This window comes from Wyeomyia smithii, chromosome 1 (assembly GCF_029784165.1).
Source record: "Wyeomyia smithii strain HCP4-BCI-WySm-NY-G18 chromosome 1, ASM2978416v1, whole genome shotgun sequence".
In the NCBI taxonomy this organism is placed as follows: Eukaryota; Metazoa; Arthropoda; class Insecta; order Diptera; family Culicidae; genus Wyeomyia; species Wyeomyia smithii.
The window spans coordinates 80,289,730-80,317,323 of NC_073694.1; the positions used below are offsets into that span (position 1 = coordinate 80,289,730).

At 39.1% G+C, this 27,594-nt stretch overlaps 1 protein-coding gene across 1 annotated transcript; it reads left to right on the forward strand.

Moving 5' to 3' along the window:
* The first annotated feature begins 5,736 nt into the window (after positions 1–5,736).
* LOC129716876 (uncharacterized) lies at positions 5,737–7,629 on the forward strand. Its single transcript, XM_055666720.1, has one exon. It carries the CDS (start codon positions 5,737–5,739, stop codon positions 7,627–7,629), a length of 1,893 nt encoding a protein of 630 aa, XP_055522695.1.
* The last annotated feature ends 19,965 nt before the right edge of the window (positions 7,630–27,594 follow it).

Consider the following 27,594-nt stretch of genomic DNA (forward strand, 5'->3'; position numbering starts at 1 on the left):
CTATGGGGACTTCAATCAAAACACCGCTGACTTCATCTTGGACCCTGAAAACGAAAGCATCCTACTCCCAGTCGTTGGAGATAACATCACTTTGCACTTCATGTTTGACGAAATTGCTAAACTAGGTTTGAACCAGGTTAACCATGTAAGAAACCGTGAAAATTGCTATTTGGACCTACTCTTAACGAATATCCATGGAGATTTCTGTGTAACCGAATCAGTTAACCCACTGTGGAAAAACGAAAATTTTCACACAGCAATTGAATATTCTTTATTTTTACATGAATATCAAAGACCCAACGACTGTGAGTATGAGGAAGTTCTTGATTTCAAAATCGCGAACTATGCAAATATTAAAAACAAATTAAACTGTGTCAATTGGCAACAAATTTTTAGAGATGAAGGAAATGTCGAATCATCTGTTAGCGTCTTTTACAAAATTCTGTACAACATCATCTCTCAAGAAATTCCATTGAAGAAAAAACGACGCCACGCTAACACTAAACATCCAGTCTGGTTTAACAAACAAATAAAAAATTTAAAAAACCGCAAACAAAAAGCTCACAAAATTTTCAAAAAGCACAATAGCAGTGAAAATCTAGCAATTTACTTAGAAATATGTGATCAGCTGAACTTTGCAATCGGTGATGCATTTGAAGAATTCAATACAAAAACTGAACTAGAAATTAAGTCTTGTCCAAAGAACTTCTTCAATTACGTCAAAACAAAACTAAAATCAGACCATTCTCCATCAATAATGCAACTCGATGAACATGTTGGTGATAACTCGGAGAAAAATTGCAATCTCTTTGCAAAATTTTTCCAGGAAATCTATACCACATTTTCCGAAGAAAATCGCGACCGCGATTATTTTGCATTTTATCCAGAATGTCCAAGAAACGTTGGTGTCAACCAACTTCAGGTACAGGATGTTTTGCAGGGTCTGAGAAATTTAGACCCTTCCAAAGGACCTGGACCTGACGGAATACCTCCAGCACTCATGAAAAATCTTTCGAAGGAACTTACATCTCCTTTGTTCTGGCTGTTCAATATGTCGTTGGAAACTGGAGTCTTCCCAAATATATGGAAAAGCTCATTTTTAGTGCCTATTTTCAAATCTGGGCGTAAATCTGACATACGCAATTATCGTGGAATCGCTATTATCTCTTGCATTCCAAAACTCTTTGAGGCAATTGTCAATGAAAAGATATTTGCTCGAGTCAAAAATCGAATAACTGACAAACAACACGGCTTCTTCAAAGGCCGCTCTACATCCACAAATTTACTTGAGTTCGTAGATTACTCATTGAATGCAATGGATAATGGGAACCATGTTGAAGCTCTCTATACAGACTTTAGCAAAGCATTTGATCGTATTGACATACCAATGCTACTTTTTAAACTGCAAAAAAATGGAATTGAGTCTGGTCTCCTGAAGTGGCTTGAATCATATTTAACAAACAGGCAACAAATAATTAAATTCAATGGAAAATCCCATTCAAGTTACTTCAGGTGTTCCCCAAGGCTCCCACTTAGGACCACTTCTTTTCATTTTGTACGTAAACGACATTTCCTTCATCCTCAAAAATGTTAAAGTTCTAATATATGCCGACGACATGAAGTTGTTTTTGGAAATAAAAAATCAAGAAGACATCTGTTTGGATATTGGACACAATATAGCATGATACCCTAACGATAAGTTTGGTCCATACACTCACGCTCCCATGAGCAGCGTCCTATCAGATCTCACATTTCGGTTATCAGTTATATATCGTCCACCCGACGCGATAAAATAATCAGATTTGATTAGAATAAGACAGTTATCTCACAACCAACAGTGCGCGCAGATCGCAAATAATTCTCCACCGATACAGAACAAATAAACTTATAGTCGCTTTAAGCAATTTGTCGCTAATAATAAACTGTCGTTTTTTAATAAGTGAAAATAAGTGTCACATTCAGTTCACGAGTCCGAAATCCGGTTCCTGTCGAAACATTTTTTGGTCCTTCGAACCGGATTTCTGGAACAATTTTGTGATAAAAGCGATATGAAAATCGCATAAAAGAAACAACAGCAAGTGACCTATGGACGAACAATAGAATAACTTTTGGATTTGTGCAATGGAGTTTTTATACCAGTGGCAGCTTTGTTGAAACGAGTTGTTCCTGATTTGCTGCAACGAAATTCGCCATTTTGGAGATCACCAACCGAGCACGTTCCTGCTACAGAGGCTGATGCAAGTGGAATTCACACTAGCCGCAACAATAGCACCAAAGCTGCTGTAACCGGGGAAGTAAAATTGCATGATTTGTATGGTGTGGTAGGGTGGCTTGCATGATAAGCTACCGAAAAATTGCATGTGGTGAAATAAGTGGCAATAAAATTGAAGTTTTAACATTGAGTGTATGCTTTCTTCGGGATTGAGCCCTGCATTTGAGTCAATTTCTCCTTGGGTTGGGTGGTTGGTCTTAGAATTGTTGGCTTTTTCTTTCTACAGTTGATTGTCTGCTTTGGTTGTCAATTTGCCGATTATTTCGCGAGTCGCGCGGGACGTCGAGTCGATTGTGAGTGATTTGAAAAAAAAAAAAAACCAGCGATAGTGGAAGTGATATATTATTGGTGGCAGTGAAGTGTCCTATTATTTTTCATTCAGTACGGTGGCAATTCTGCGCCAATAAATAATCATGAGTAACGATCTGCGTGAATTAGAGAAGCAGGATAGAAACATCCGTAAGACGTTGGAAGGGATGTTGTATTTCGTCGAACATTACAATCCCGAACAAGCTGACCAGGTGGCGATCCGTATGCAGAGGTTAGAGGAAGTATTTCAAGAATTTCATGCTATCCGTCGTAAAATAGAGCTGCTGACTGATGACGTTTTTGGTGAAGGAGAACCTGATTCAAAGGAGTCTGAGAAGCAACGAACCGCCCGTATTGCCGCCCTAAAAGAAGAAAGGGAGGAAGCAAATGTGAAGATCGTGATGCAAATTGAAGCCATCTACTACAAGCTTAAGGCAGCATTTACACGACTCCTACCCAAGCCTAATCCTGTTGATATTATGCCTAGTTCCCATCCTGTGAGAGAAGTGGTTCCAGCAGGCGTCTCAAGAGTAAAGTTGCCCGAAATACGTTTGCCAAGTTTTAACGGACAGCTTAAAGATTGGGTCACCTTTCGTGATACTTTCCGTAGCCTGATTGATGAGAATCAACAATTATCAGCTATGGATAACTTCACATACCTTAGATCTGCGTTGACTGGAGAAGCACTCCAAGAAATTAACTCAGTGGAAATAACCGAAGCAAATTACGAAGTGGTCTGGATTACACTGGAGCGGAAGAATGAAAATAAAAAAATAATAGTGAAGACTCATTTGGATTCGCTATTTTCAGTTGAGGTGATGAGAAAGGAGAGCTACGAGTCTCTTAGCAAGTTGATCGGCGAGTTTGAGAAGAACCTGTTGATGCTGGACAAAATAGGAGAAAAAACGGCAAACTGGAGTACCATCCTGGTGTACATGATCTGTTCACGCTTGGATCCGATTACACTTAGACACTGGGAATCCCACCATAATTCGAAGGCGGTTCCAACATACTCAAATTTAATTGATTTTCTGCGCGGGCACTGTTCTGTATTGCAATCTGTTACGGCGAGTAAAGCCACTACATTTCTGGAGAAACGGACCAAGTTGAGTGTGAGTAATGCTGCAGTTCACTCGTGGAAAAAGTGCACCTTTTGTGGGGAAGCGTTTCATTCTGCATTCCGTTGTTTCAAGTTTCTGAAGATGAAGGTATCAGAAAGACTCGATGTAGTTCGGCGGAGTAAATTATGCCTTAACTGTCTATCTGCCGGACATCAAGCGAAGTCATGTGGCAAAGGTTCCTGCCACCATTGCCAACAGAAACATCACTCACTCTTGCACATTGAGCCGATTCACCAATCATCTCTCACCAACAAATCCTCCGTCCCGTCGCAGAAAAAACCATTAATGACAAACCAGCAGCAACTACATACACAATTACACAACCAAAGCCAACACGTACACCTTCCAACCATGCCACCCACAACAAGTGCTCTCCCGGTTGCTCACTCATCTAACACTCAGCCACTGTCCACCACACAAGCTCAACCCACTACAAATCAAAACACAGTTTCATTGTCAGTAAGTTCTAAAAAGAGTACTGGAGATGTCCTTCTCTCCACAGCCGTGATCTGTGTTAAAGACCAGTACGGGGTAACACGACTAGCTCGAGCTCTGCTAGATTCGTGCTCACAATTTTGTTTCATGACCACCAACTTTAGTCAAAAATTGAAACTGCACGGACATTCTGATTACCTAGCTGTTCAATCCACATGTGAAACGATCTTCGATCAGACGACAACTCGAAATTGCGAGGGAAGATTTATAGTATCGTTGCCAAAAAAGGAATTCGTCCTGCAGCAGCTTGGAGAGTGTGAAACTATTGCTGCCAAACGCTTCCTAGCCTTGGAACGACGATTGGAAGCCAACCCCGAACTAAAGGCGCAATATCATCAATTTATCCACGAATACGAGCAACTCGGCCACATGAAGTTGGTGACCGAGAAGGATCCAGAATTTCCCATATACTTTCTTCCGCATCACGCAGTATTAAAGCCGGATAGTACGACCACTAAACTGCGTGTAGTTTTCGATGCATCCTGTAAGACATCTACGGGTGTCTCATTAAACGATGCCCTGATGGTCGGTCCAATTGTACAGGATGATCTTCTGTCGATTCAGTTACGTTTTCGTCTCCACCGAATAGCCATCGTTGGTGACGTGGAGAAAATGTACCGGATGATACAGGTGTGTCCGTCAGATCAACGACTTCAATGCATTCTGTGGAGAACTTCTCTGACCGAGACAATTCGCCCCTACCAGCTGACTACCGTGACATATGGTACCGCATGTGCGCCGTACTTGGCAACCAAGTGTCTACAGCGTCTGTCAGACCTAGAAGCAGAAAGGTATCCTGTTGCGGCGAGAGTGCTAAGGAACGATTTCTATGTCGACGACATGTTGACTGGAGCCAACGATATTGACTCTGCAATTAAATTATCCGAAGAGATGATCGAGCTCACTTCCTCCGGTGGCTTCAATTTGAGAAAATGGAATTCCAACTCTAGTGAGCTGTTGAACCAATTACCTGTTGATCTTGTTGACAGACGACCGGCTCGAGAGCTTGATTCGTCGAGCGGTCCAGTGAAAACACTCGGGATACTCTGGGACACTTCTTCCGATTGTTTCCTCTTCCATTCACCTGTATGGAATGCGCACGTAGTGTTAACCAAACGTATTGTACTAGCGGATACAGCTCGGCTGTTCGATCCTCTCGGCCTGGTAGGGCCAGTTGTAGTTCTTGCAAAAATCTTTATGCAGGAGTTGTGGAAGCAGAAGTGCGACTGGGACGAGCCGTTACCCGAATAATTCCAGAATTTCTGGCTGGAATACAGACGAAATCTTTCTGCTCTCTCGTCTTTATCAATTCCCCGTTGGCTGGGATGCTGTACGGAGCTAACTTCTGTTCAAATACATGGGTTCTGTGATGCCTCCAACAAGGCATATGGAGCGTGCCTATATCTTCGTAGTACCACGTTCAGTGGTGCAGTAGAAGTTCGCCTGATTGCGGCAAAATCTAAGGTTGCACCACTAGAAGATCCCAAACGAAAGAAAAGAGCACAGACTATACCTCGACTGGAACTCTGCGGAGCCCAAATGCTCTGTCATCTGTATGAGAAGTTTATTGCCAGCGTCTCGATTCAGCACACAGCTCATTTTTGGACTGACTCCACAATCGTGATATATTGGTTGTCGTCACTGCCATCACGATGGCAGGCGTTCGTAGCTAACCGTGTTTCCGAAATCCAACACGCCACGAAAGGATGCACTTGGAACCACGTAGCCGATGAAGATAATCCTGCTGATATCATTTCCCGTGGGATGACTCCAGCTCAGCTGCAGTACGAAAAGTTGTGGTTCGAGGGCCCTCTGTGGCTTCGTCATGAAATGAGTACCTGGCCATCGAAACTTCCAGAAGAGGAAATAGATCCTACATTTCTAGAGGAAAAGAAAGTAGTTGCGCTACCAGTAACGCCTGAATCTCCAAACGAATTGTTTAGCCTCCGTTCATCTCTGTTCAGCTTAGTAAGATTGGTCGCAGCTCTACGTCGGTTCGTGCATAACGTGAGGCAAAGACATGAACGTCTCGCAGGGTTCCTGACACATCCTGAGCATGAGCAAGCGTTAAAATTCTTGACTCATCTAGCACAGCGAGAATCGTTTCCAGCTGAAATATCGACGTTAAGCAAAAAGAATTCCATTAGTCCATCCTCGTCGTTAAGTAAGTTAAATCCAATACTTGTCGACGGTATACTATGCGTAGGAGGTCGCCTTGCCAAGGCACCAGTATCGGAGAATCGGAAGCATCCGATGATTTTAAGCCACCATCATCCATTGGCGAGGCTGGTCCTGCAACATTACCACAGCAAACATTTTCACTGTGGACAACAGCTCCTCGTGTCCACTGTACGTGAAAGATTTTGGATTACAAGAATCAGAAGCCTTGCCAACTCAGTCATACACGAATGTGTCCGTTGCTTTCGAAGCAAGCCAAAGGTTTTGGAGCAGCTTATGGCTGACCTGCCATCAGAACGAGTTTCCCCGGCACCTCCATTCCTAAGGGTAAGCGTGGACTACTGTGGGCCGTTCTTAATTAAGTACCCTGTTCGTCGATCAGTTGCCACGAAGCAGTTCGTCGCCATTTTCGTCTGCCTTGTTACCAAGGCTGTGCACCTCGAACTCGCAAGTGATCTAAGCAGCGAAGCATTTATGGCCGCCCTTAAACGATTCGTAGCTCGTAGAGGCAAACCGGCGCTGATAATGTGTGACAAAGCCACAAACTTTGTAGGGGCCAAGCGACAATTAGACGAATTGCGGCAATTATTCATCGAACAAACCTTCCAAAATTCAGTGACTTGTGGAGCAAACGAGGAAGGCATCGAATTTCGCTTTATTCCGGCAAGATCGCCCAACTTTGGGGGTCTATGGGAGGCCGCAGTAAAGTCCTTCAAGGGACACTTCAAGCGTGCCATCGGCGAAAGAATACTCCAGTACGACGAGATGACCACGGTGTTGTCGCAAATCGAAGCGATCCTGAATTCACGCCCACTCACACCTATCAGTAACGATCCTACGGATTTCGATGCGTTGACCCCTGGACATTTTTTAATCCAACGACCATTAACAGCGATTCCTGAACCGTCATTAGAAACCGTTCAGACAAATCGTCTTTCGATGTGGCAGCAAGCGCAAGACTACGTTCGGCAAGTCTGGAACAAGTGGTCGACGCAATATCTCTCCGATCTCCATAATCGAACCAAGTGGACCCGCAAGCGTGATAATGTTTTCATCGGAACACTGGTTCTCCTTAAAGAGGATAGACTGCCCCCATTAAAATGGAAACTGGGTCGTGTCATCGATATTCATGCCGGATCAGATGGCAATATACGTGTCGTAATTAAAAAGGCACAAGACGGTCAGTACCAAAGGGCAATATCGAAGGTCTGTGTCCTTCCTATACGCGATAATCTACAGTCAGAGCAGAATTGATCTGCACGTTGTCATACTTGGACGATTTTTTTACCATTGCATTAAACTACTGACAACATTATTCTAAGTTCCGGTTCTTGAAGTCTACAAATTCCTTTGCATCCATCTGTCATCAGCTAGTCTGGGGTGACAAGCTACTAATGTATCGTTTTGCATGTGTGAAGTCCATGGTGGTGTTCTGTCCGTCATCAGGAAAGGTCTCTGATTATGTCGCAATCCTTATGTCACAGTAGGAGGACATATTCCCCAGAAGAAGTCAAGAAGTCAACATACTCATCCATCTGGTAAAGCCCTACCAGTATTCCGTCAAGCGACCAGAGACATCGTTAGTGCATTGGCATCCGTTTTAAGCAACCCGTCCTATCATCAACCCATGGAACCACAAGACCGTAGATGCAACATCGAGCACTCAGTCATCTTTTATCCAGTTTCCGTCCCTACAACCGTAGGCATCGTCGGTGCTCCGGACCAGCGGAGGCCAGGTGGCCTCCGCTCCAGGGAAGTCATTTTTTGTTTGGGTTATATTGATTAAAAAGCACCCTCTCATCTTACAGTATAGCCGTCCGCTGATGCAGCATTGTGGAGCCCGCACAATCAGATATCCGTAGATGCATTGCCAGGAGCATAGATGATCGACCGTAACTAAAATCAGCCGTAAGCCAAAGCACCCAGTACAAGGAAAGGCAGTGAACCAGTATCTGCAGCAGAAGAAAACCTCGTCCAGCATCGATTAAACGAAAAAAAATTCGTCCAGTAATTGTACCAGAGAACAACGATTTGTCATTGATAATCACACTAAATGAAGCAAATGTTATCAGCTTAAAAAACGTCGTCAGCAAGATCAGTTAATTTTCGTAGAGTGGTTATAGTTTGGAATAAGCTAAAATCAGTTGCAATCGCAGGGATTCCAAGGTGGGCGGTATGTTTGGACACAATATAGCATGATACCCTAACGATAAGTTTGGTCCATACACTCACGCTCCCATTAGCAGCGTCCTATCAGATCTCACTCTCCGGTTATCAGTTATATATCGTCCACCCGACGCGATAAAATAATCAGATTTGATTAGAATAAGACAGTTATCTCACAACCAACAGTGCGCGCAGATCGCAAATAATTCTCCACCGATACAGAACAAATAAACTTATAGTCGCTTTAAGCAATTTGTCGCTAATAATAAACTGTCGTTTTTTAATAAGTGAAAATAAGTGTCACATTCAGTTCACGAGTCCGAAATCCGATTCCTGTCGAAACAACATCAATGTATTTCAGAATGAAATCCACACATTTTAAATCTGGTGTAAGAAAAGCCTACTTGAAGTAAATGTAAAAAATGCAATGTAATATCCTTTAGCAGAAAATTAACAACACCCAAAATTGTAATTGCATTAGGGGATCAGAATATGAAGAAATGTGATAAAGTTAGGGATTTAGGAATAATCTTAGATTCTAAACTTAATTTCATCGACCACTATAACACTATCATACACAAGGCAAACAACATGTTAGGGTTTATCAAACGCTTCTGTTATAATTTTCAAGACCCGTACACTATCAAAACTTTGTATATTGCCTATGTGAGGTCAATACTGGAATACTGTAGCATTGTGTGGTCTCCTCGTCCTGGCGTACATGAAGAAAGAATAGAATCAGTACAAAAGCAATTTCTACTATATGCTCTTCGTAAGCTAGGTTGGACCGCACATCGTCTTCCGTCATATGAAGCACGCTGCATGTTGATTGACATTCAAACATTAAAAGAACGGCGAGAGTACGCGATGGCTTCATTTGCAAACGATATCGTTTCGCAGAACGTTGACTTAGCAGTACTACTTTCTAAATTGAACTTTTATGCACCCATTCGACAACTTCGACACCGTAGTTTATTTGCTCTTAACCATCATCGTACGGAATACGCAAAAAATGGACCTATGAATAGTATGATGAATTCTTATAATCAACACTGCGAAGACATTGACTTTACGATGTCCCGGTATAAACTGAAACAGTATTTCAAGTCCTTTAGGCTGAGGACACAAAATTAATTTGTTTCATGTTCGTGTATAGTTAAGAAATTAATGTAACTATTCTACATATATGATTGACGAAATAAATAAATAAATACATACATACATACATACATACATACATATATACATACATTCATACATACATACATACATACATACATACATACGTACATACATACAAACATACATACATACATACATACATACATACATACATACATACATACATACATACATACATACATACATACATACATACATACATACATACATACATGCAAACATACATACATACATACATACATACATACATACATACATACATACATACATACATACATACATACATACATACATGCATACATACATACATACATACATACATACATACATACATACATGCATACATACATACATACATACATACATACATACATACATACATACATACATACATGCATACATACATACATACATACATACATACATACATACATACATACATACATACATACATACATACATACATACATACATACATACATACATACATACATACATACATACATACATACATACATACATACATACATACATACATACATACATACATACATACATACATACATACATACATACATACAAACATACATACATACATACATACATACATACATACATACATACATACATACATACATACATACATACATACATACATACATACATACATACATACATACATACATACATACATACATACATACATACATACATACATACATACATACATACATACATACATACATACATACATACATACATACATACATACATACATACATACATACATACATACATACATACATACATACATACATACATACATACATACATACATACATACATACATACATACATACATACATACATACATACATACATACATACATACATACATACATACATACATACATACATACATACATACATACATACATACATACATACATACATACATACATACATACATACATACATACATACATACATACATACATACATACATACATACATACATACATACATACATACATACATACATACATACATACATACATACATACATACATACATACATACATACATACATACATACATACATACATACATACATACATACATACATACATACATACATACATACATACATACATACATACATACATACATACATACATACATACATACATACATACATACATACATACATACATACATACATACATACATACATACATACATACATACATACATACATACATACATACATACATACATACATACATACATACATACATACATACATACATACATACATACATACATACATACATACATACATACATACATACATACATACATACATACATACATACATACATACATACATACATACATACATACATACATACATACATACATACATACATACATACATACATACATACATACATACATACATACATACATACATACATACATACATACATACATACATACATACATACATACATACATACATACATACATACATACATACATACATACATACATACATACATACATACATACATACATACATACATACATACATACATACATACATACATACATACATACATACATACATACATACATACATACATACATACATACATACATACATACATACATACATACATACATACATACATACATACATACATACATACATACATACATACATACATACATACATACATACATACATACATACATACATACATACATACATACATACATACATACATACATACATACATACATACATACATACATACATACATACATACATACATACATACATACATACATACATACATACATACATACATACATACATACATACATACATACATACGTACATACATAGTAAATTCCGGAATCCGCGTAAAAAAAACGCGTAAATTCCGGAATCCGCGGAAAAAAACCCGCGTAAAAAAAACGCGTAAAAAGCGACCTTAGTGTATCTTAATTTGCTCATTTCATAGCACGTCATAGAGCAAGTAGGCCATTCATAACATTCATCTGCCTATATTCTTCTTCTTCTTCTTCTTACCCAGTATTAGAGCGGAGGTCGCTTTTTCTGTTCTGTTTATTTGACACAGGCTTCGCAGCCACTGATTCTCACTGATAATAACAGTCTTCTCCCGAGCCGGGACTCGAACATGCACCGACTAGCAGTTTTGTGACGAAATTTAACGAGGAGGAGGCTAGGGGGTCAAGCCAAGCTACGTAGCAAATATGAAATTAAAAAAATTGGATTTATTCTTATTGTTTTTTTTTCACGGCTTTGTTAAATTCTTTGTCTTGTCTTATTTATTTATGATACAATGTATGTTTTTAGTAATAAAATTTACAGTCATTGTAGTGGGCTGAGGGTGGCGGGGGGGTGTGCAGTTTGTTATAATGCTACGTAATTATCTATATGGGTCTGACTTTGTGACGAAATGTTGCGGTGGGAGAGGGGGAAGGGGGCTACGTCATTTATGAATGCTCATTTGGTAGCTAGTAAATCTCATCGCGTAAGCTGCTGTGATAACCAATTCTATTTTCCAGCGACACAAATTTGTTTTAAATACAATCCAATTAAACACACCATCTTCAAGAATGAAATGACTGCACCCGTGATGAGACACATTGTTTTCAATTTTGAAATCATAACAAACCTTAAATCAGTAAAAAACATGGCCATTCGCCTGTTAGGAAACGGTTTTAAATTGAGAGAGGATAATTTCTACAATGTGATAAACCAATAAAATGAAGATTCATGTGAAAAGTGTAACCAAAACTCTCCTGTAACTTTTCGTGAAAATGATTCTTGAACGGGATTTCTTGCGATACATCATTAAGGGATGCTCCTCTAAGGAACAACTCTTCGATTATACAAACGCCTACTAGGATACCATTAAGATTGCAGCAATTTATCAAATATCTTAACATAAGAATATAGTTCACTCTCGAATTTCCCATATATTTCCGTGAAGACAGACAGGGAACACCCCCTCTTGTGGTGAAAAAGGTAACTAAACTCATTGCACAGTGGTACAGTAAGGCAATTTAGGCGGACATGAGCTTTTGGTTGCGATTTTGGTTTGCGGTTTAAAGCCATAGTTTTTGTAAAAAGTTGTTTCTTATACATAGTCCTCTATTTATGTGCAAATGAAAATTAGGGTGGTCCTGAAATCAACGAAATAAAAACAAACTAACTTGTTTTTATTTGCATAAATAATTGTAAACATTCTTTGGCAATCTTGTAGATCAACTAATTCTAAGTAACTTTGCAAAAAACTTTTTTGTAGACATTAAATTTGGTTTCCAAAAACAGTCTTTTCGCTCTATTTCTTCAATTCAAATTTAAAAACAAAGTTTTCTTCGGTAACTTTAATCAAAAATACGCCAATTTTGACGTATAAACATTGTCGATATATCGTACAGATGAAGAGTTTTCACTATTTCTATTTTAAAAATAGGCCCTTTTAAAAATTGATGTCTCCGTTTAGGGCAAACATACATAATATTTTTTGGTATCATTTGAAAGAACAAGAATTGTATAAATATTGTGAAGAAATACCGAAAGTTGCTTAAAATTAGTTGATCTACAACTGTGCCGATTAATGTATACATTTATTTCTGCAAATGAATAAGTTTCCCCTAATTTTCATTTGCACATAAAAAATAAACTAAACACAAGAAACAGGTTCTTAAGAAAAAAATTTACTTCAAAACCACAAAATCGCATCGAAAAATTCATGTCAGCCTAATTTGCCTTACTGTACCACTGTGCATTGTTGTTGAATTTCTGTCAGCGTGTGACATTCTCACACACGAAACTGAATTTACTCAATTTTAGATTTAGTTGACTCAATTTCATACTTTCACAGAAAAAAATATGTTGTAGATTTCGTGCGTATATTGTTTGTATGTGAAACTAACGCCATTCCGGGAGTTAAATATTGATAATATAATAGATGTAGCTTATCGAGGCACGAAGAAGAAATATTCAAATAATCAGGCCACGACGTGTAAATGGTAAACTAATCCCAAGTTGCTATATACGTGGTTCCCTGTGTAACTTCACTAGCTCAGATCCATCACGGGAAGCAATTACGAAATTTGCGGCCGTCAAGCTCAAGCTCAATAATCAGGCCACGAAGTGTACAATTAAATGAATATTTCAATTACCTCGTGAAAAAGGTAAAAGGTGAAACCGCACAATGGTTGTCAATAGTCGTATATGGTTGTTGTGCAACTTTAAGCTTAGATAACACTTGAATGTTCTATCAATTTACCAATTTAAGTATGGATACATATAATGTTGTAATTGGTTTAAAAGCTTTATTATATTATATATAAAAGATTTTCAACAAAACAAACATAATTAGTGATAACAACTGTTATGCAAAAACGTTTATTTAATGTTTAGTTTTCTTCGTTTTGAAAGTATTTTTTTTTTTTTTTTATCCTTCCGATTTTTTTGCTCTCGAGTTCTAATCTTCGTATTCATCACTTGCAGCTTTGCTTTAACCAGCATATTTATGCATTTACTATCTGACCCGGCGAACTTCGTCCCGCCTATTTTTGTGTTTAATTTAATAATTTTCAACATTCCAAATTCATTGATTTCTTGCGATTTGTTTATATCGTTTGAAATTATTGGTTTTATCGGAATGACAACATCCTCGACTTTTGCCTTTAGTACATCACCTCTATTCCGAAAACACTCTTATTGGGTGGTATGCAGTTATTTTCGTTGTTTTCCAGAAACTGCAAGTGGTCATCTTCGAATTCAAGATGGTGTCCACATTATTTCGATTACGGAAATATTCATATGCAGTAGTATTCGGCTGTTTCCCAGAAGTTGCCATCTTACAATTCAAAATGGTGTCTGAGGGCAATTTTTAGCTCCATGTATCATTCTGGTTAAAGAAACTCTCATATTGGGTGGTATTTCGTCCCTTTAGGCTATTTTCCAGAAACCGGAAGTCACCACCCTGGATTTTAAAATGGCATTTGGAGACAATTTCTGGCCCCTGAGCGTCATTCTGGTTTAAGGAACACCAATAATAGGTGTTATTTATTCATTTTCAGCTGTTTTCCAGAAACCGGAAGTCACCATCTTAGAATTCAAAATGGTGTCTGTGGTCGATTCTAGCTACTGTGTATCATTCTGGTATCGAAGCATCTCATATTGGATGGAAATCGGCCGGTTGAAGAAATACCCATATTGGGTGGTATTTGGTCATTTTCGGCATTTTCCCATTCACCGGAAGTCGTCATTTTACAATTCATAATGTTGTCTGAGGTCGATTTGTAGCTTCAGTGCATCATAACAATCACGGAAATACCCATAATGAGTGTTATTTGGTCTTTTGCCACTGTTGCTTAGGAACCGGAAGTCGCCATATTGGATTTCAAAACGGCATTTGGAGACAATTTCTGGCCTCTGAGCATCATTTTGGTTAAAGAAACACCCATATTTTGTTGTTTTTGGGTCATTTTCGGCAGTTTTCCAGTCACCAAAAGTCGCCATTTTACAACTCAAAATGTTGTCTGAAGTCGATTTGTGGTTTCAGTGCATCATCACGATTTCGGAAATACCCATGTTGGGTGGTATTTGGTCATATCCGGCTGTTTCTCAGAAACCGGAAGTCGCCATCTCGGATTTCAAAATGGTATTCAGAGACAATTTCTGGCCTCTGAGCGTCATTCTAGTTAAATAAACATCCATATTAGGTGGTGTTTGGTCATTTTCGTTTCTTTTCCAATCACGAAGTCGCCATCTTACAATTCAAAATGTTGTCTGAGGTCGATTTGTGGCTTCAGTGCATCATAACAATCGCAAAAATACCCATATTTGGTCATTCGCCGCTGTTTTTCAGATACGGGAAGTCGCCATCTTGGATTTCAAGCTGGCATTTGGAGACAATTTCTGGCCTCTGAGCGTAATTCTAGTTAAAAAAACAACACCCATATTAGGTGGTATTTGGTCATTATCGGCAGTTTTCCAGTCACCGGAAGTCGCCATTTTACAACTCAAAATATTGTCGGAGGTCGACAATCGTACAAACCGTGGAACACCACCCATGGATTGCCTCATACATAGGCGAATTTTATTTTTAGAAAATATTCGGCCGAGTCCACTTCACAATAAAATGTGCATTTTTTTCAGTGTACCCATTAGGGTAATATTATTGTCAAAAGTTACTCTTTTTCGCATGTCGTGTAGAACAAAATCAGAAGTGGCGCACCTAGCGGTCGAAAAGGTGACTAACGCTTCTGTCATTTTCAATTTGTCTACATATTTTCACGTAAGTGAACTATATTGGTATTTAAGATATTTGAATTTATGTAGAAGCGCTTTCGTGCGTAGACAAAATCCAAAATCTTGCAATTTTGAAAATGCTGTATCTCTGGAACGCTACATTTTGTTTTTTTGCTTATAAGTGATTCCTATGTAAAATCGTCTGCTAAACACATTGGCGTGGTCAAAATCAAAATCGAAGCGGGGTATTTTGAGGAAATTGCAAATTAAGTTTTGAATCGAAAAAAATGCAATGTTGGCAACACTGCAGAAAAAAAATTGATCACGTAGTTCGATTCTACATCTAAACCCCTTCAAAATAATATATCAATATCACCTGTAGCTCTTCAGGATCCCGAGATATTCACAAAATAAAAAAGGTGTTTTGCTAAATTCGCAAAAACTGGAGGCAGTCTCATTGGCCGAGGGGCCCACCAATCGGTATAACACTTTGTACTTATAAGTTCCGGCTCAAAATACATCGACTCACCAATTTTGGTCGAAATTGGAGATGGTCGATGCATTTCCTCGGACACTTGACATGGAATGACAGATTGAAGAGTACCGCTGCAGTACGAATAGAAGTGTACCGCTGAAATGTACGAATAGTACCGCTGCAGTACGAATAGAAGTGTACCGCTGAAATGTACGAATAGAAGAGTACCGCTGCAATCATAGACGACAAGAGACCTGCGGTTCTTTATTCCACTGGTACTGTTGCTTTTACCGGCATGTTTTCTTTCAAGACATCAGTTTTTATTAGGTTCTGAAAGCAGGTTTAGAAATTGTTCAAAAATGGGGATTGTTTCAAATTTTTCGGAAAACTTTTACATTCGAGACATCATATTAGTCTAAGCTCATGGAAGCAAAAATAAATTGACCTATTGGGACGGGGAGACTGTCAATTTTCATTTCGATATTGATACAGAGAATATCACAGGGAACGGATGGTTTCCATTCACGTCGTCTGTGCTTCGTATGTGCATATAATTGGTTCATTATTCGCGTAAATTTGTCATTGAAACTTTTCATCAATTTTACCGCTTAGCAATGAAATTAGAGTGATAACTAGCATATTACAAAATTGTTCTAAATTTTATCTATCTAACAACATATTGGTTTTTGTTATCCATCATGTGGTTATGCTGTTATTAACGTTTGAAATCTGACGCAACATTTGCCAGTTACATTTCCAATTTTAAAGAATGCATCCCAGTATAGTAAACAAAGCCGTAGTCCAACGTCAAAAAATAATGGGAAAAGGCTTCGAAATAGCTGGATTTGCTGATGATATAGTCATAATTGTTCGTGGCAAATATGATATCATCGCAAAGGCCAAGGAATATACCTATCAACTTCAATGGGCCAATGCAAAATGGTCCAGAAACCAAATATAGGGGGAAATTTGGATCTAGAGCTCTATAGCAATGTTTTAGAGAAAAACTTTCTTCTACAAAGTTGTTACATATAATAATGCGCTTATTGAAAAATTATCAAAAATTAGGGTGACCAAAATTTTCGATACAATCAAGTATCCAATTTTTTAACTTTGTAGATAAAAGAAAATTTTGTTCTACAACCCTAAAACTCATTCGTTGTTTTGCTTACGTCTCGATTAGACGCAAATTGTTTATCTCCGTTTGAGTTCGCAAAATAACAATACACGAGTTATCGTACGGGTGTTTTTTTGTCGATTAGTTCTTGTGCTGCGCGATAACAATAGCCTGTTATATATCGGCAGAAACATCTGCACACTGGTAGGGGCAGGCTACCCCGCCAGTGATTCGATACGCAGCTGATATATCAGCAAGAATAATTCTCCCGCACCGCTGTTACCCCGCTAGCAGCACGGACCATCATACGATCGAGCGAGTGGAAGTCAACTACAAGTGGCATCTACAAGGTCGCGTGTAGGACACGGCCACTGCGTCTCAACACGAAGCTGGATCGTCATTGTTTGTTCTGCAGAGACGCTCGATTAATTCTACTATCAGCCGTGAGGTCGTGACTTAGACGTTCGGTGAAGTATTACCTTTAGAATTTTTACTATTATTATCAATATTATTACTATGTTATAATATTATTATTAATATTATTACTGATATTATTATTGTTATTATTAATATTATTACTATAATTATTATTATTATTATTATTACTATTGTTATTAGAATTAGTATTACTGTCTTTTTTTTTATTTGATCCATTGTAGATTGAAAAATTGTTTTTAAAATTTAACATCAACTACTTGAACCCCCCCCCCCCCATATTCGAATATTTATCGCTTGTGTGCGGTAGAGCGTAACGCTCCCGCAAAATGGACGACATGCAGGTGCAACTTTTCCTGGAGGTGGAAACAAACGGGGAAGAAATTGAAATTTCTCCCATCAGCTCACCCCTACCTTCCCCTGTGCCCTCCCCTTTGCCAAGTCCTGTACCAAGAGTACCGGAAGTACGGGTAAAAGCTTACCCAGATGCCGCTGGCGGTCCCTACGTTGTTTTTTTCCGGCCCATAAAGAAGCCATTGAATATTATTCAAATTGGCAAAGACCTGGCAAAACATTTTTCGGCCGTAACCGAGATTACGAAGGTGAGGCCGAACAAACTGCGAGTTGTCGTGAGTAGCTTGAAGCAAGCAAACGAAATTGCTGGCTACGAGCTCTTCACGAGAGAGTATCGCGTGTACATCCCTGCCAAGGATGTAGAAATCGACGGTGTGGTTACCGAGGGGAATCTCACTGTCGATGACATTTTGCGTCATGGAGTTGGCTGTTTTAAAAACCCCTTGATGCAAAGTGTAAAGATACTGGATTGCAAGCAATTGCATTCAGTATCCATCGAAGAAGGGAAGAAGAAATTCCTTCCTTCGGATTCCTTCCGAGTAACATTCGCCGGATCCGCGCTGCCGAACTACGTCCGCTTGGACAGGGTTCGTCTACCTGTACGCCTGTTCGTACCGCGGGTCATGCATTGCCAAAACTGTAAGCAGTTAGGTCACACAGCCACCTACTGCTGCAACAAGGCACGCTGTAGCAAGTGCGGAGGCAATCATGCTGAGAACGCTTGCAGTGGGGATACTGAAAAGTGTCTTTATTGCGAGGGAACTCGGCATGACCTTCCGGCATGTCCCGCGTACAAACAGCGCGAGGAAAAAATTAAGCGTTCCCTTAAGGAACGATCAAAGCGCTCTTTTGCAGAAATGCTTAAGAGGGCTGAGCCACCCTCGACAGGAAACATCTTTTCCTTTTTGCCAACCGATGAGGGTACATCTGACGATCCCGTCGAAGGGTGTTCCTATGCCTTGCCAGAGGGATCTAGGAAGAGGAGAATGCTCAACTCTCCTAATCTTTCTCGTAAAGGTCGTAAGATAACCCCTAGCGGAATGACCAATAAGACAACACAAAAAGGAAGCGGTGAAGAAAAACCGAAGCAAGTACCCCCCGGTTTTAATTTCAAATAAAACCAGGAGTACCCACCGCTTCCTGGGGCACCAAACACCCCTCGTGCACCCATTTCTCGATCAGAAGACATAAAAGAAACAGGGTTCATAAAATTCTCTGATATTGTGGACTGGATATTTAAAACATTCAACATACCAGATCCCCTTCAAAACATTCTTCTTGCCCTTCTCCCAACAGTGAAAACCTTTTTGAAGCAACTCACAGCAACTTGGCCCCTCATTTCAACTATCGTATCTTTCGATGACTAATACGTTGAAAGAGGTTAGGAATTTTGTCACTGTGTTACAGTGGAACTGCAGAAGTATCATCCCCAAATTTGATTTTTTTCACATTTGATAAACACATACAATTGTGATGCGTTCGCGCTTTGTGAAACTTTTCTCAATTCAAATGACCAACTTAATTTCCACGATTTTAACATCATTCGTCGAGATCGAGACTCACACGGTGGAGGGGTACTTTTAGGGATCAAAAAGTGCTATTCTTTTTTCAGAATCGACCTCCCCTCGATCTCGAATATTGAAGTTGTTGCCATTCAAACGATCAAGAATGGAAAAGACCTTTGCCTTGTTTCGTTATATATTCCCCCATCCGCGCGGATTGAACAGAAGCAACTTCTTGATATAGCAGAATTGCTTCCCGCACCTTTTTTGATTTTGGGAGATTTTAACTCTCACTGTTCGCTATGGGGGTCGCTGTACGACGACAACCGAGCTTCTTTAATTTGTAACTTGATCGACGACTTCAATATGACACTTTTGAATACTGGGGAAGCGACACGTGTACCTAATCCTCCAGCACGTGAAAGCGTGCTTGACCTATCCCTCTGCTCGACATCACTTGCGTTAGATTGCCAGTGGAAAGTAATCAACGATCCCCACGGTAGTGATCATCTTCCAATCGTTATATCAATTGCTAATGGTTCAACTCCCCCGAACCCAATCAATATTTCCTACGACCTTACACGTAATATTGATTGGAAGCGTTATGAGTCTATTACAGCGCAATCTATCGAGACTCACGAGGAACTTCCTCCGGAGGAAGAATACGCGTTCTTAGCTGGCTTGATAATCGACGCCGCGACGCAAGCTCAGACGAAACCGATACCCGGGGTAACGATTAGACAGCGCCCTCCCAACAAATGGTGGGACAAAGAGTGCTCTGAGCTGTACGCGCGAAGGTCCGCGGCGTATAAGGACTACCGGGAGTACGGCACTGTCAACCTACTACGAAAGTACGAGGCACTGGGCAGGCAGATGAAGAGCTTAGTAAGCGGTTCGTAAACGCGTTGTCAAGGGAAACAGCGATGAGCACTCTTTGGGATACCGCCAGGCGCATGCGGAACCGTGACGTTTCGAATGAGAGTGAGGAGTATTCAGATCGCTGGATACTCGATTTTGCCAAAAAGGTCTGTCCGGATTCTGTACCGGAACAGAAAACCTTTCGCGACGCGTTAATAGTAACTACGGAAGAGCCTCCATTTTCGATGTTGGAATTTTCAATGGCTCTCCTGTCGTGCAACAATAAGGCTCCAGGGTTAGATAGAATAAAATTCAACCTGTTGAAGAATCTACCCGACTCTGCAAAAAGACGCTTGTTGGACTTGTTCAACAAGTTTCTTGAGCTAAATATTGTTCCGCATGACTGGAGGGAGGTAAAAGTCATTGCTATTCGGAAACCCGGGAAACCTGCCTCTGATCACAATTCATATAGGCCGATTGCGATGCTCTCTTGCCTCCGGAAATTAATGGAGAAAATGATCCTCTTACGGTTAGACAAATGGGTCGAAACAAACGGTTTACTTTCAGATACTCAATTTGGCTTTCGCCGGGGCAAAGGGACGAACGATTGCCTAGCGTTGCTTTCTACTGAAATTCAACTCGCATTTGCTCGAAAAGAGCAAATGGCTTCTGCGTTCTTGGATATTAAGGAGGCTTTTGACTCTGTCTCTATAGAAGTTTTAAGCGCGAAACTTCATTCGCAGGGACTTTCACTAAATCTGAATAACTTTTTGCTCAATTTGTTGTCAGAAAAGCATATGTATTTCTCATATGGCGATTCGACAACTTCCCGAATTAGTTACATGGGCCTTCCCCAGGGCTCATGTTTGAGTCCTCTCTTATATAATTTTTACGTCAATGACATCGATGAATGTCTTGCAAATTCATGCACGCTAAGGCAACTTGCAGACGATAGCGTTGTATCCATTACTGGTAGCGAGGCTAGCGATCTGCAAGGACCATTGCAAGATACCTTAGACAATTTGTCTGAATGGGCTCTTAAGCTGGGTATCGAAATTTTCTCCGGAGAAAACTGAGTTGGTCGTTTTATCTAGGAAGCATAACCCAGCTCAGCTGCAGCTCCTACTAACGGGTAAAACGATCTCTCAGGTTTTAGTCGCTAAATATCTCGGGGTCTGGTTCGACTCTAAATGCACCTGGGCTTGTCATATTAGGTATCTGACACGAAAATGCCAACAGAGGATCAATTTTCTTCGTACGATTACCGGAACCTGGTGGGGAGCCCACCCAGGAGACCTTCTAAGGCTTTACCAAACAACGATATTGTCAGTTCTTGAGTACGGCTGTTTCTGCTTTCGCTCCGCCGCGAACACGCACATTATAAAATTAGAGAGAATACAATATCGTTGTTTGCGTATTGCAGTCAGTCATTGCATGCAGTCGACCCATACGATGAGTCTTGAAGTGTTAGCGGGTATTCTTCCGTTGAAACATCGTTTTTGGAATCTCTCTTACCGGTTGCTAATTCGATGCACAGTTATGAACCCATTAGTAATTGAAAATTTCGAGAGGTTGGTCGACCTTCAATCTCAATCCAGATTTATGACTTTATATTTTGACTATATGGCTCAAGATATTAATCCTTCTTCATACGATTCCTCCAATGTCGCACTTTTAGATACTTCTAATAATGCTATATTCTTCGACACCACCATGAAACAAGACATTTCTGGTATCCCGGATCAATTGCGACCCCAAGAGATCCCTAAGATTTTTTCGAATAAGTTTAAACATGTTAGTTATGATAAAAGGTTTTACACTGGAAGATCTAATCTAGATGAGTCCACTGGCTTCGGTGTTTTCCACGAAAATTTTACCGCCTCCTACAAACTCGATGCTCCTGCTTCCGTGTACGTCGCAGAACTTGCTGCTATTCAGTACTCTCTTGGAATCATCGAAACCCTACCCACAGACCACTACTTCATCTTCACAGATAGTCTCAGTGCCATTGAGGCTCTGCGATCGATGAAGCCTGTGAAGCACACCCCGTATTTCCTGGGGAAAATACGGCGGTTTTTAAGTGCTTCAACAGATAAAAATTACCGGGTTACCTTAGCGTGGGTCCCTTCTCATTGCTCGATTCCGGGTAATGAAAAGGCTGACTCTTTTGCTAAGGTGGGTGCTATTGATGGCGATATTTATGAAAGACCAATTGCTTATGATGAATTTTATAGCATTTTGCGTCAGAGAACTCTCAACAGTTGGCAATCATCATGGAACTCAGATGAACTGGGACGGTGGCTACATTCCATTTTTCCTAAGGTATCGACGAAAGCATGGTTCAAGGGGTTGGATGTCGGTCGGGACTTCATTCGCGTGATGTCCAGACTTATGTCCAATCACTACACGTTAAACACGCATCTCTTTCGTATAGGGCTTGTAGACAGTAATCACTGCGTTTGTGGCGATGGCTACCATGACATCGAGCATGTTGTTTGGTCGTGTACCGAATACTGTGGTGTTAGGTCCGAGCTTATAGATTCCCTTCGGGCCCGAGGAAAACAACCGAACGTACCCGTTAGAGACATTCTGGGAAGCGGTGATCTCCAGTACATGACACAGCTATACTGCTTTCTGAAAAACGCTGACATTAAAATTTAAAATTTTCTTTGTCTATTTGTCAGATTAAGGATACAAATATGCTATGCTGAAGACACGGAAACGAAGAGCCCGCATCTATGCTTACACAAATATTTTGAACCCACAACAAACAAGAATACAATTGCTCTACCAGTTGAAAAACAAAGTTCCAAAATAGTTTTAAGTCAAAATTGTATCTCCCCTCCTCTCACCTTAAATCCCCACTAGCTCGTAGTCGGCCGCGAGAATAAAGAAAAGGCCTCCCTCTTTTCCCTGCTAACGTAGAATTAATACGAATTGTACTTGGCTCAGTAAAACAGAAAATGTATCGTGCCGTGTCAAATAAACTAATTTAAACTAAAAACCCTAAAACTGTCTTTGAACGACTTTTGGAGCTTTTTAAGGGAAACAATTTGCAATGCTGATATCGTAAATATCTCAATTCTACTCAAAGTTATTGATGTTTTTCATCGAAAAACATGCGTTTTTCATTTGTTTGTCATTCTTTTGGGGCAAACATAAAAAATATCTGTTGGTCTCGTTTTAAAGGGCATACTTTATTCTATAAATGGAGGAATTTTAAAAAATATGTTACTCTTACACTTCTATAAATGTGTATATTTGGGAAATTACTCTTTCGATACTATCCGGTCACGATTATTTAGTGAATATTGAAGATAAAATTAAATAAATATCCGTTGCAAAAATTTACAATTCTTGTTGAGTAATCTATGGTAATCATATTTATGAGATGAACTTTCAATCACCATCAACAGTAGCATTGCAGTTTTTCCTCGAAACTTGTTCTACAACCCTAAAACCCTAAAACTGTCTTTGAACGATTTTTAGAGCTTTTCAAGGGAAACAATTTGCAATGCTGATATCGTAAATATCTCAATTCTTCTCAAAGCTATTAATGTTTTTCATCGAAAAACATGCGTTTTTAATTTGTTTGTCATTCTTTTGGGGCAAACATAAAAAATATCTCTTAGTCTCATTTTAAAGGGCATACTTTACTCTATAAATGGAGGAATTTTAAAAAATATGTTATTTTTTAAATTTGAGTAAATTCAATTTAAGAACATGACAAAAATTTCAATAATTTCGTTTCAAAGTTCGAGAGATAACTCGTTTGTATGACTATATAGCAATTGTGTATGCTGGATATTTTCCTGAATATAGAAATACCACAAATCACAACCGATAAGGGAACGCTTGTACATTAGGTAATGCGGTATATGGCAATTCTCAATACCCCTTAACCCCTACGTGACGCAATTTTGCATGGTGGCCTCAAGCAGTGTAACACTTCGTTAAGTATCTCCCCTGCTCTGAGCGTGTATTTACGAATGTTCCCTAAGTGTAAATAATTTCAATTTGTAGAAATTCGATACAATATTTGACATTGAATATTTAGACTTTAGTCTTTTTCATTGAATAAAATCAAAAATATCAATGTCATTATCAATGATTTGAACGGAGCCAGTTTGCTTCGAAAATATTGTTTCAGTCATCATAAAATAAGTTTTTAAATGGTCGGCGTGCGACCAGGCCGAGCGCCAAACACATTAGGGGTCTTCACATCGAGCTCGTATACGAATACCCATCCGTAAACTGTGTATCTTCCATTACTCGTCAATTGAGGTGAGTATTTTTACGGCTGGGTATTTGTTTACGAGCTCGACATGAATACCCATATTGTTTTGAGTAATTAGCATTTGAAGTTTGACCACTCATAAATTAATCGTGTTTGAACTTATCATTAATTCAATGCTAACACGTAATGAACAGGGCTTAATGAATGTCCTGTCATCATAAATACACGAAAAATAGCAATAATTGATAAAATATTTGGTTTTCATTTTTGACACCTCAGTCCACTCTGGTCGAACAAAAATTTAAAAAATAGGTCTTCAGTTCGGTCTGGTCAAACGTATTTACTACAACATATCAACTTGACCAGCGATGCCAACCTTTTTTTATAAAAAGCTGGAAAAATTCAAAATAAAAAACTGAAGAAAACTGGATATAGGGTAATCGCTCCATTATTCATCTCAAGAGCTTGGTGCACCTATATTAATATTATTTCTCTCATTTGTCCAATTTACCGTCAAATTTCTACAAATTTTTGAAAGTAAATTTATTTGCTTCTCGATTTTCTCAAGTGGCTAAAAGTTTTACGTTGAAAATATGGTTAAATTTGACGATAAATTGATCAAAAAGGCGTGATGAGATCAATATAGGTACTGAGATGAATATAGGAGCGGTTACCCTATAAGTTTGATACTTTTACATAAATTTATTTGATTTTCGGTTCAAAAATGCTGCACCGTATTATTGCATGTAACCGAAAAGGCTGAGGGAAAAATTTTTACGGATGGAGATTATAGTCACTGGCGTACTTGAAATTGAGTAGATTTCGATTAAAATTACAAACGAGGGGCATGAATGCACAAAATACTGAAAAGACCATACATGTAATTCAAAAAATGTGGTGATGAACAAAAAAACTGGAACAATTTTCAAAAAACTAGAAATATTCAACCTTCAGCTGTTTCGCTGGCGATCTTCAAAAAAACTGGAGATATCCAGGAAAAGCTGGAGAGTTGGCAACGCTGAACTTGACTATTAAACAAGCTAATTTCTCTCATCTGTATCAAAAATTATACAGCTGATAGAAATGCAAAGCTTTATTTCTGTTGCTCTTTTTCCTGGTGCCAAAGCGTACCAAGTACTAAGTGTTAAGATAGTACCTACCAATATGAAATACTCTGGTATTCTGAAGCGGGTATTGTCTAATTTTAATCTAAATATCGAATGAAAATAAAATGCACTTGGTTCGGTCTGACTCAACAAGATGATGTGCCCATTGAAACGAAATTCGGCTCTACAAAAACCACCTGGCTGTTTATTTATCTAATTCTGATGACAGTCGTATTAACGAGCTGTCCGAAGCGGGGAAATCAGTTACTGGTTGAAATAAATCGCAAAGTTTGCTTTCAAATCACAAACAATCACTTTCTTTAGATGCCATGTCTGTGTTTACGGTTCACTCTGGTCGAACGCAATTTCGTTCTTTTCACAAAGTGCTACAGAGATTTTTTATTATAACACGCCTATGAAGTATTCAAATGATTTCATTCTTTAATGGAACATAGATTATCAGTTTGCACATTCATTGGTGCTAATAACTCAATTTTAAAGAAAATGGCGCTTGGTTCGGTCTGATCGCACACCGACCAAATTTATCTTAATTTTTTATTTTTATGCAAACGTATGAGCATTCCGAAAATGTTGAAAAGATTTCTAAAAAATGACTAGTGGTTTTTCATTAATTTTTTGGTAAGGGGCCATCCACATACCACGTGGATAGCTTGGGGGGGGGGGAGGGTGGTTGTGTAATGTCCACGGTCCATACAATTTTTCAAAATTCAAAATTTATATGGGCAGTTGTCCACGGAGGGGGAGGGGGGGTCTCAAAATCGTTAAAAATCTGTCCACGTGGTATGTGGATGGCCCCTAAAGACTTTAGTGTTCTTTAGAAAACTATCTTTTTGTGGAGATCAATAAGCGCTACTTTCATTTCTATCTCTATTTTTGGCATCCTCACAACCCTGACGCATACATTTTTATTTATGAACGTTGAATTAAAAAAATCTGAACATGAGAGAACAAAAGCCCACATTATGCGCAATATTTCATAAGTGGTAATTAGTGTCACGCCGATACGCGTCGCCGCCGCCGAAAAGGCCAACGGTGTCACGCCGGCGCGCCGATCGCCGCCGAGGTGAAATGTTTTCTACGCCGCCGCCGCCGATGATATGGTCGGCGCACAGGTCTACGTATGACACTAGTTATGTTCAAATCAGTCGTGTAATCTTTGAGATAACAGACTTTCGTTGTTTTTACAATTTAATACATAACGGTTGAAATGTAAGTCCGATTATAATCAACTATTTCATTAGAATCTATAGGGTAACCAAACTTATAGGGTAACCAAACTTTGGAACCATGTGTTCAATCATAATTCATCAGTTAACCCCTAACTAGCATACATCTGATATCAGTATTGTTCAAATCGGTTATGTAGTTTCTGAGATAATGCAGTTTAGTGATTTTCACATTTTGATACATTACAGAAGAAATTACAGTCCGATTACAGTAAAATTCAATAGGGTGTTATGAG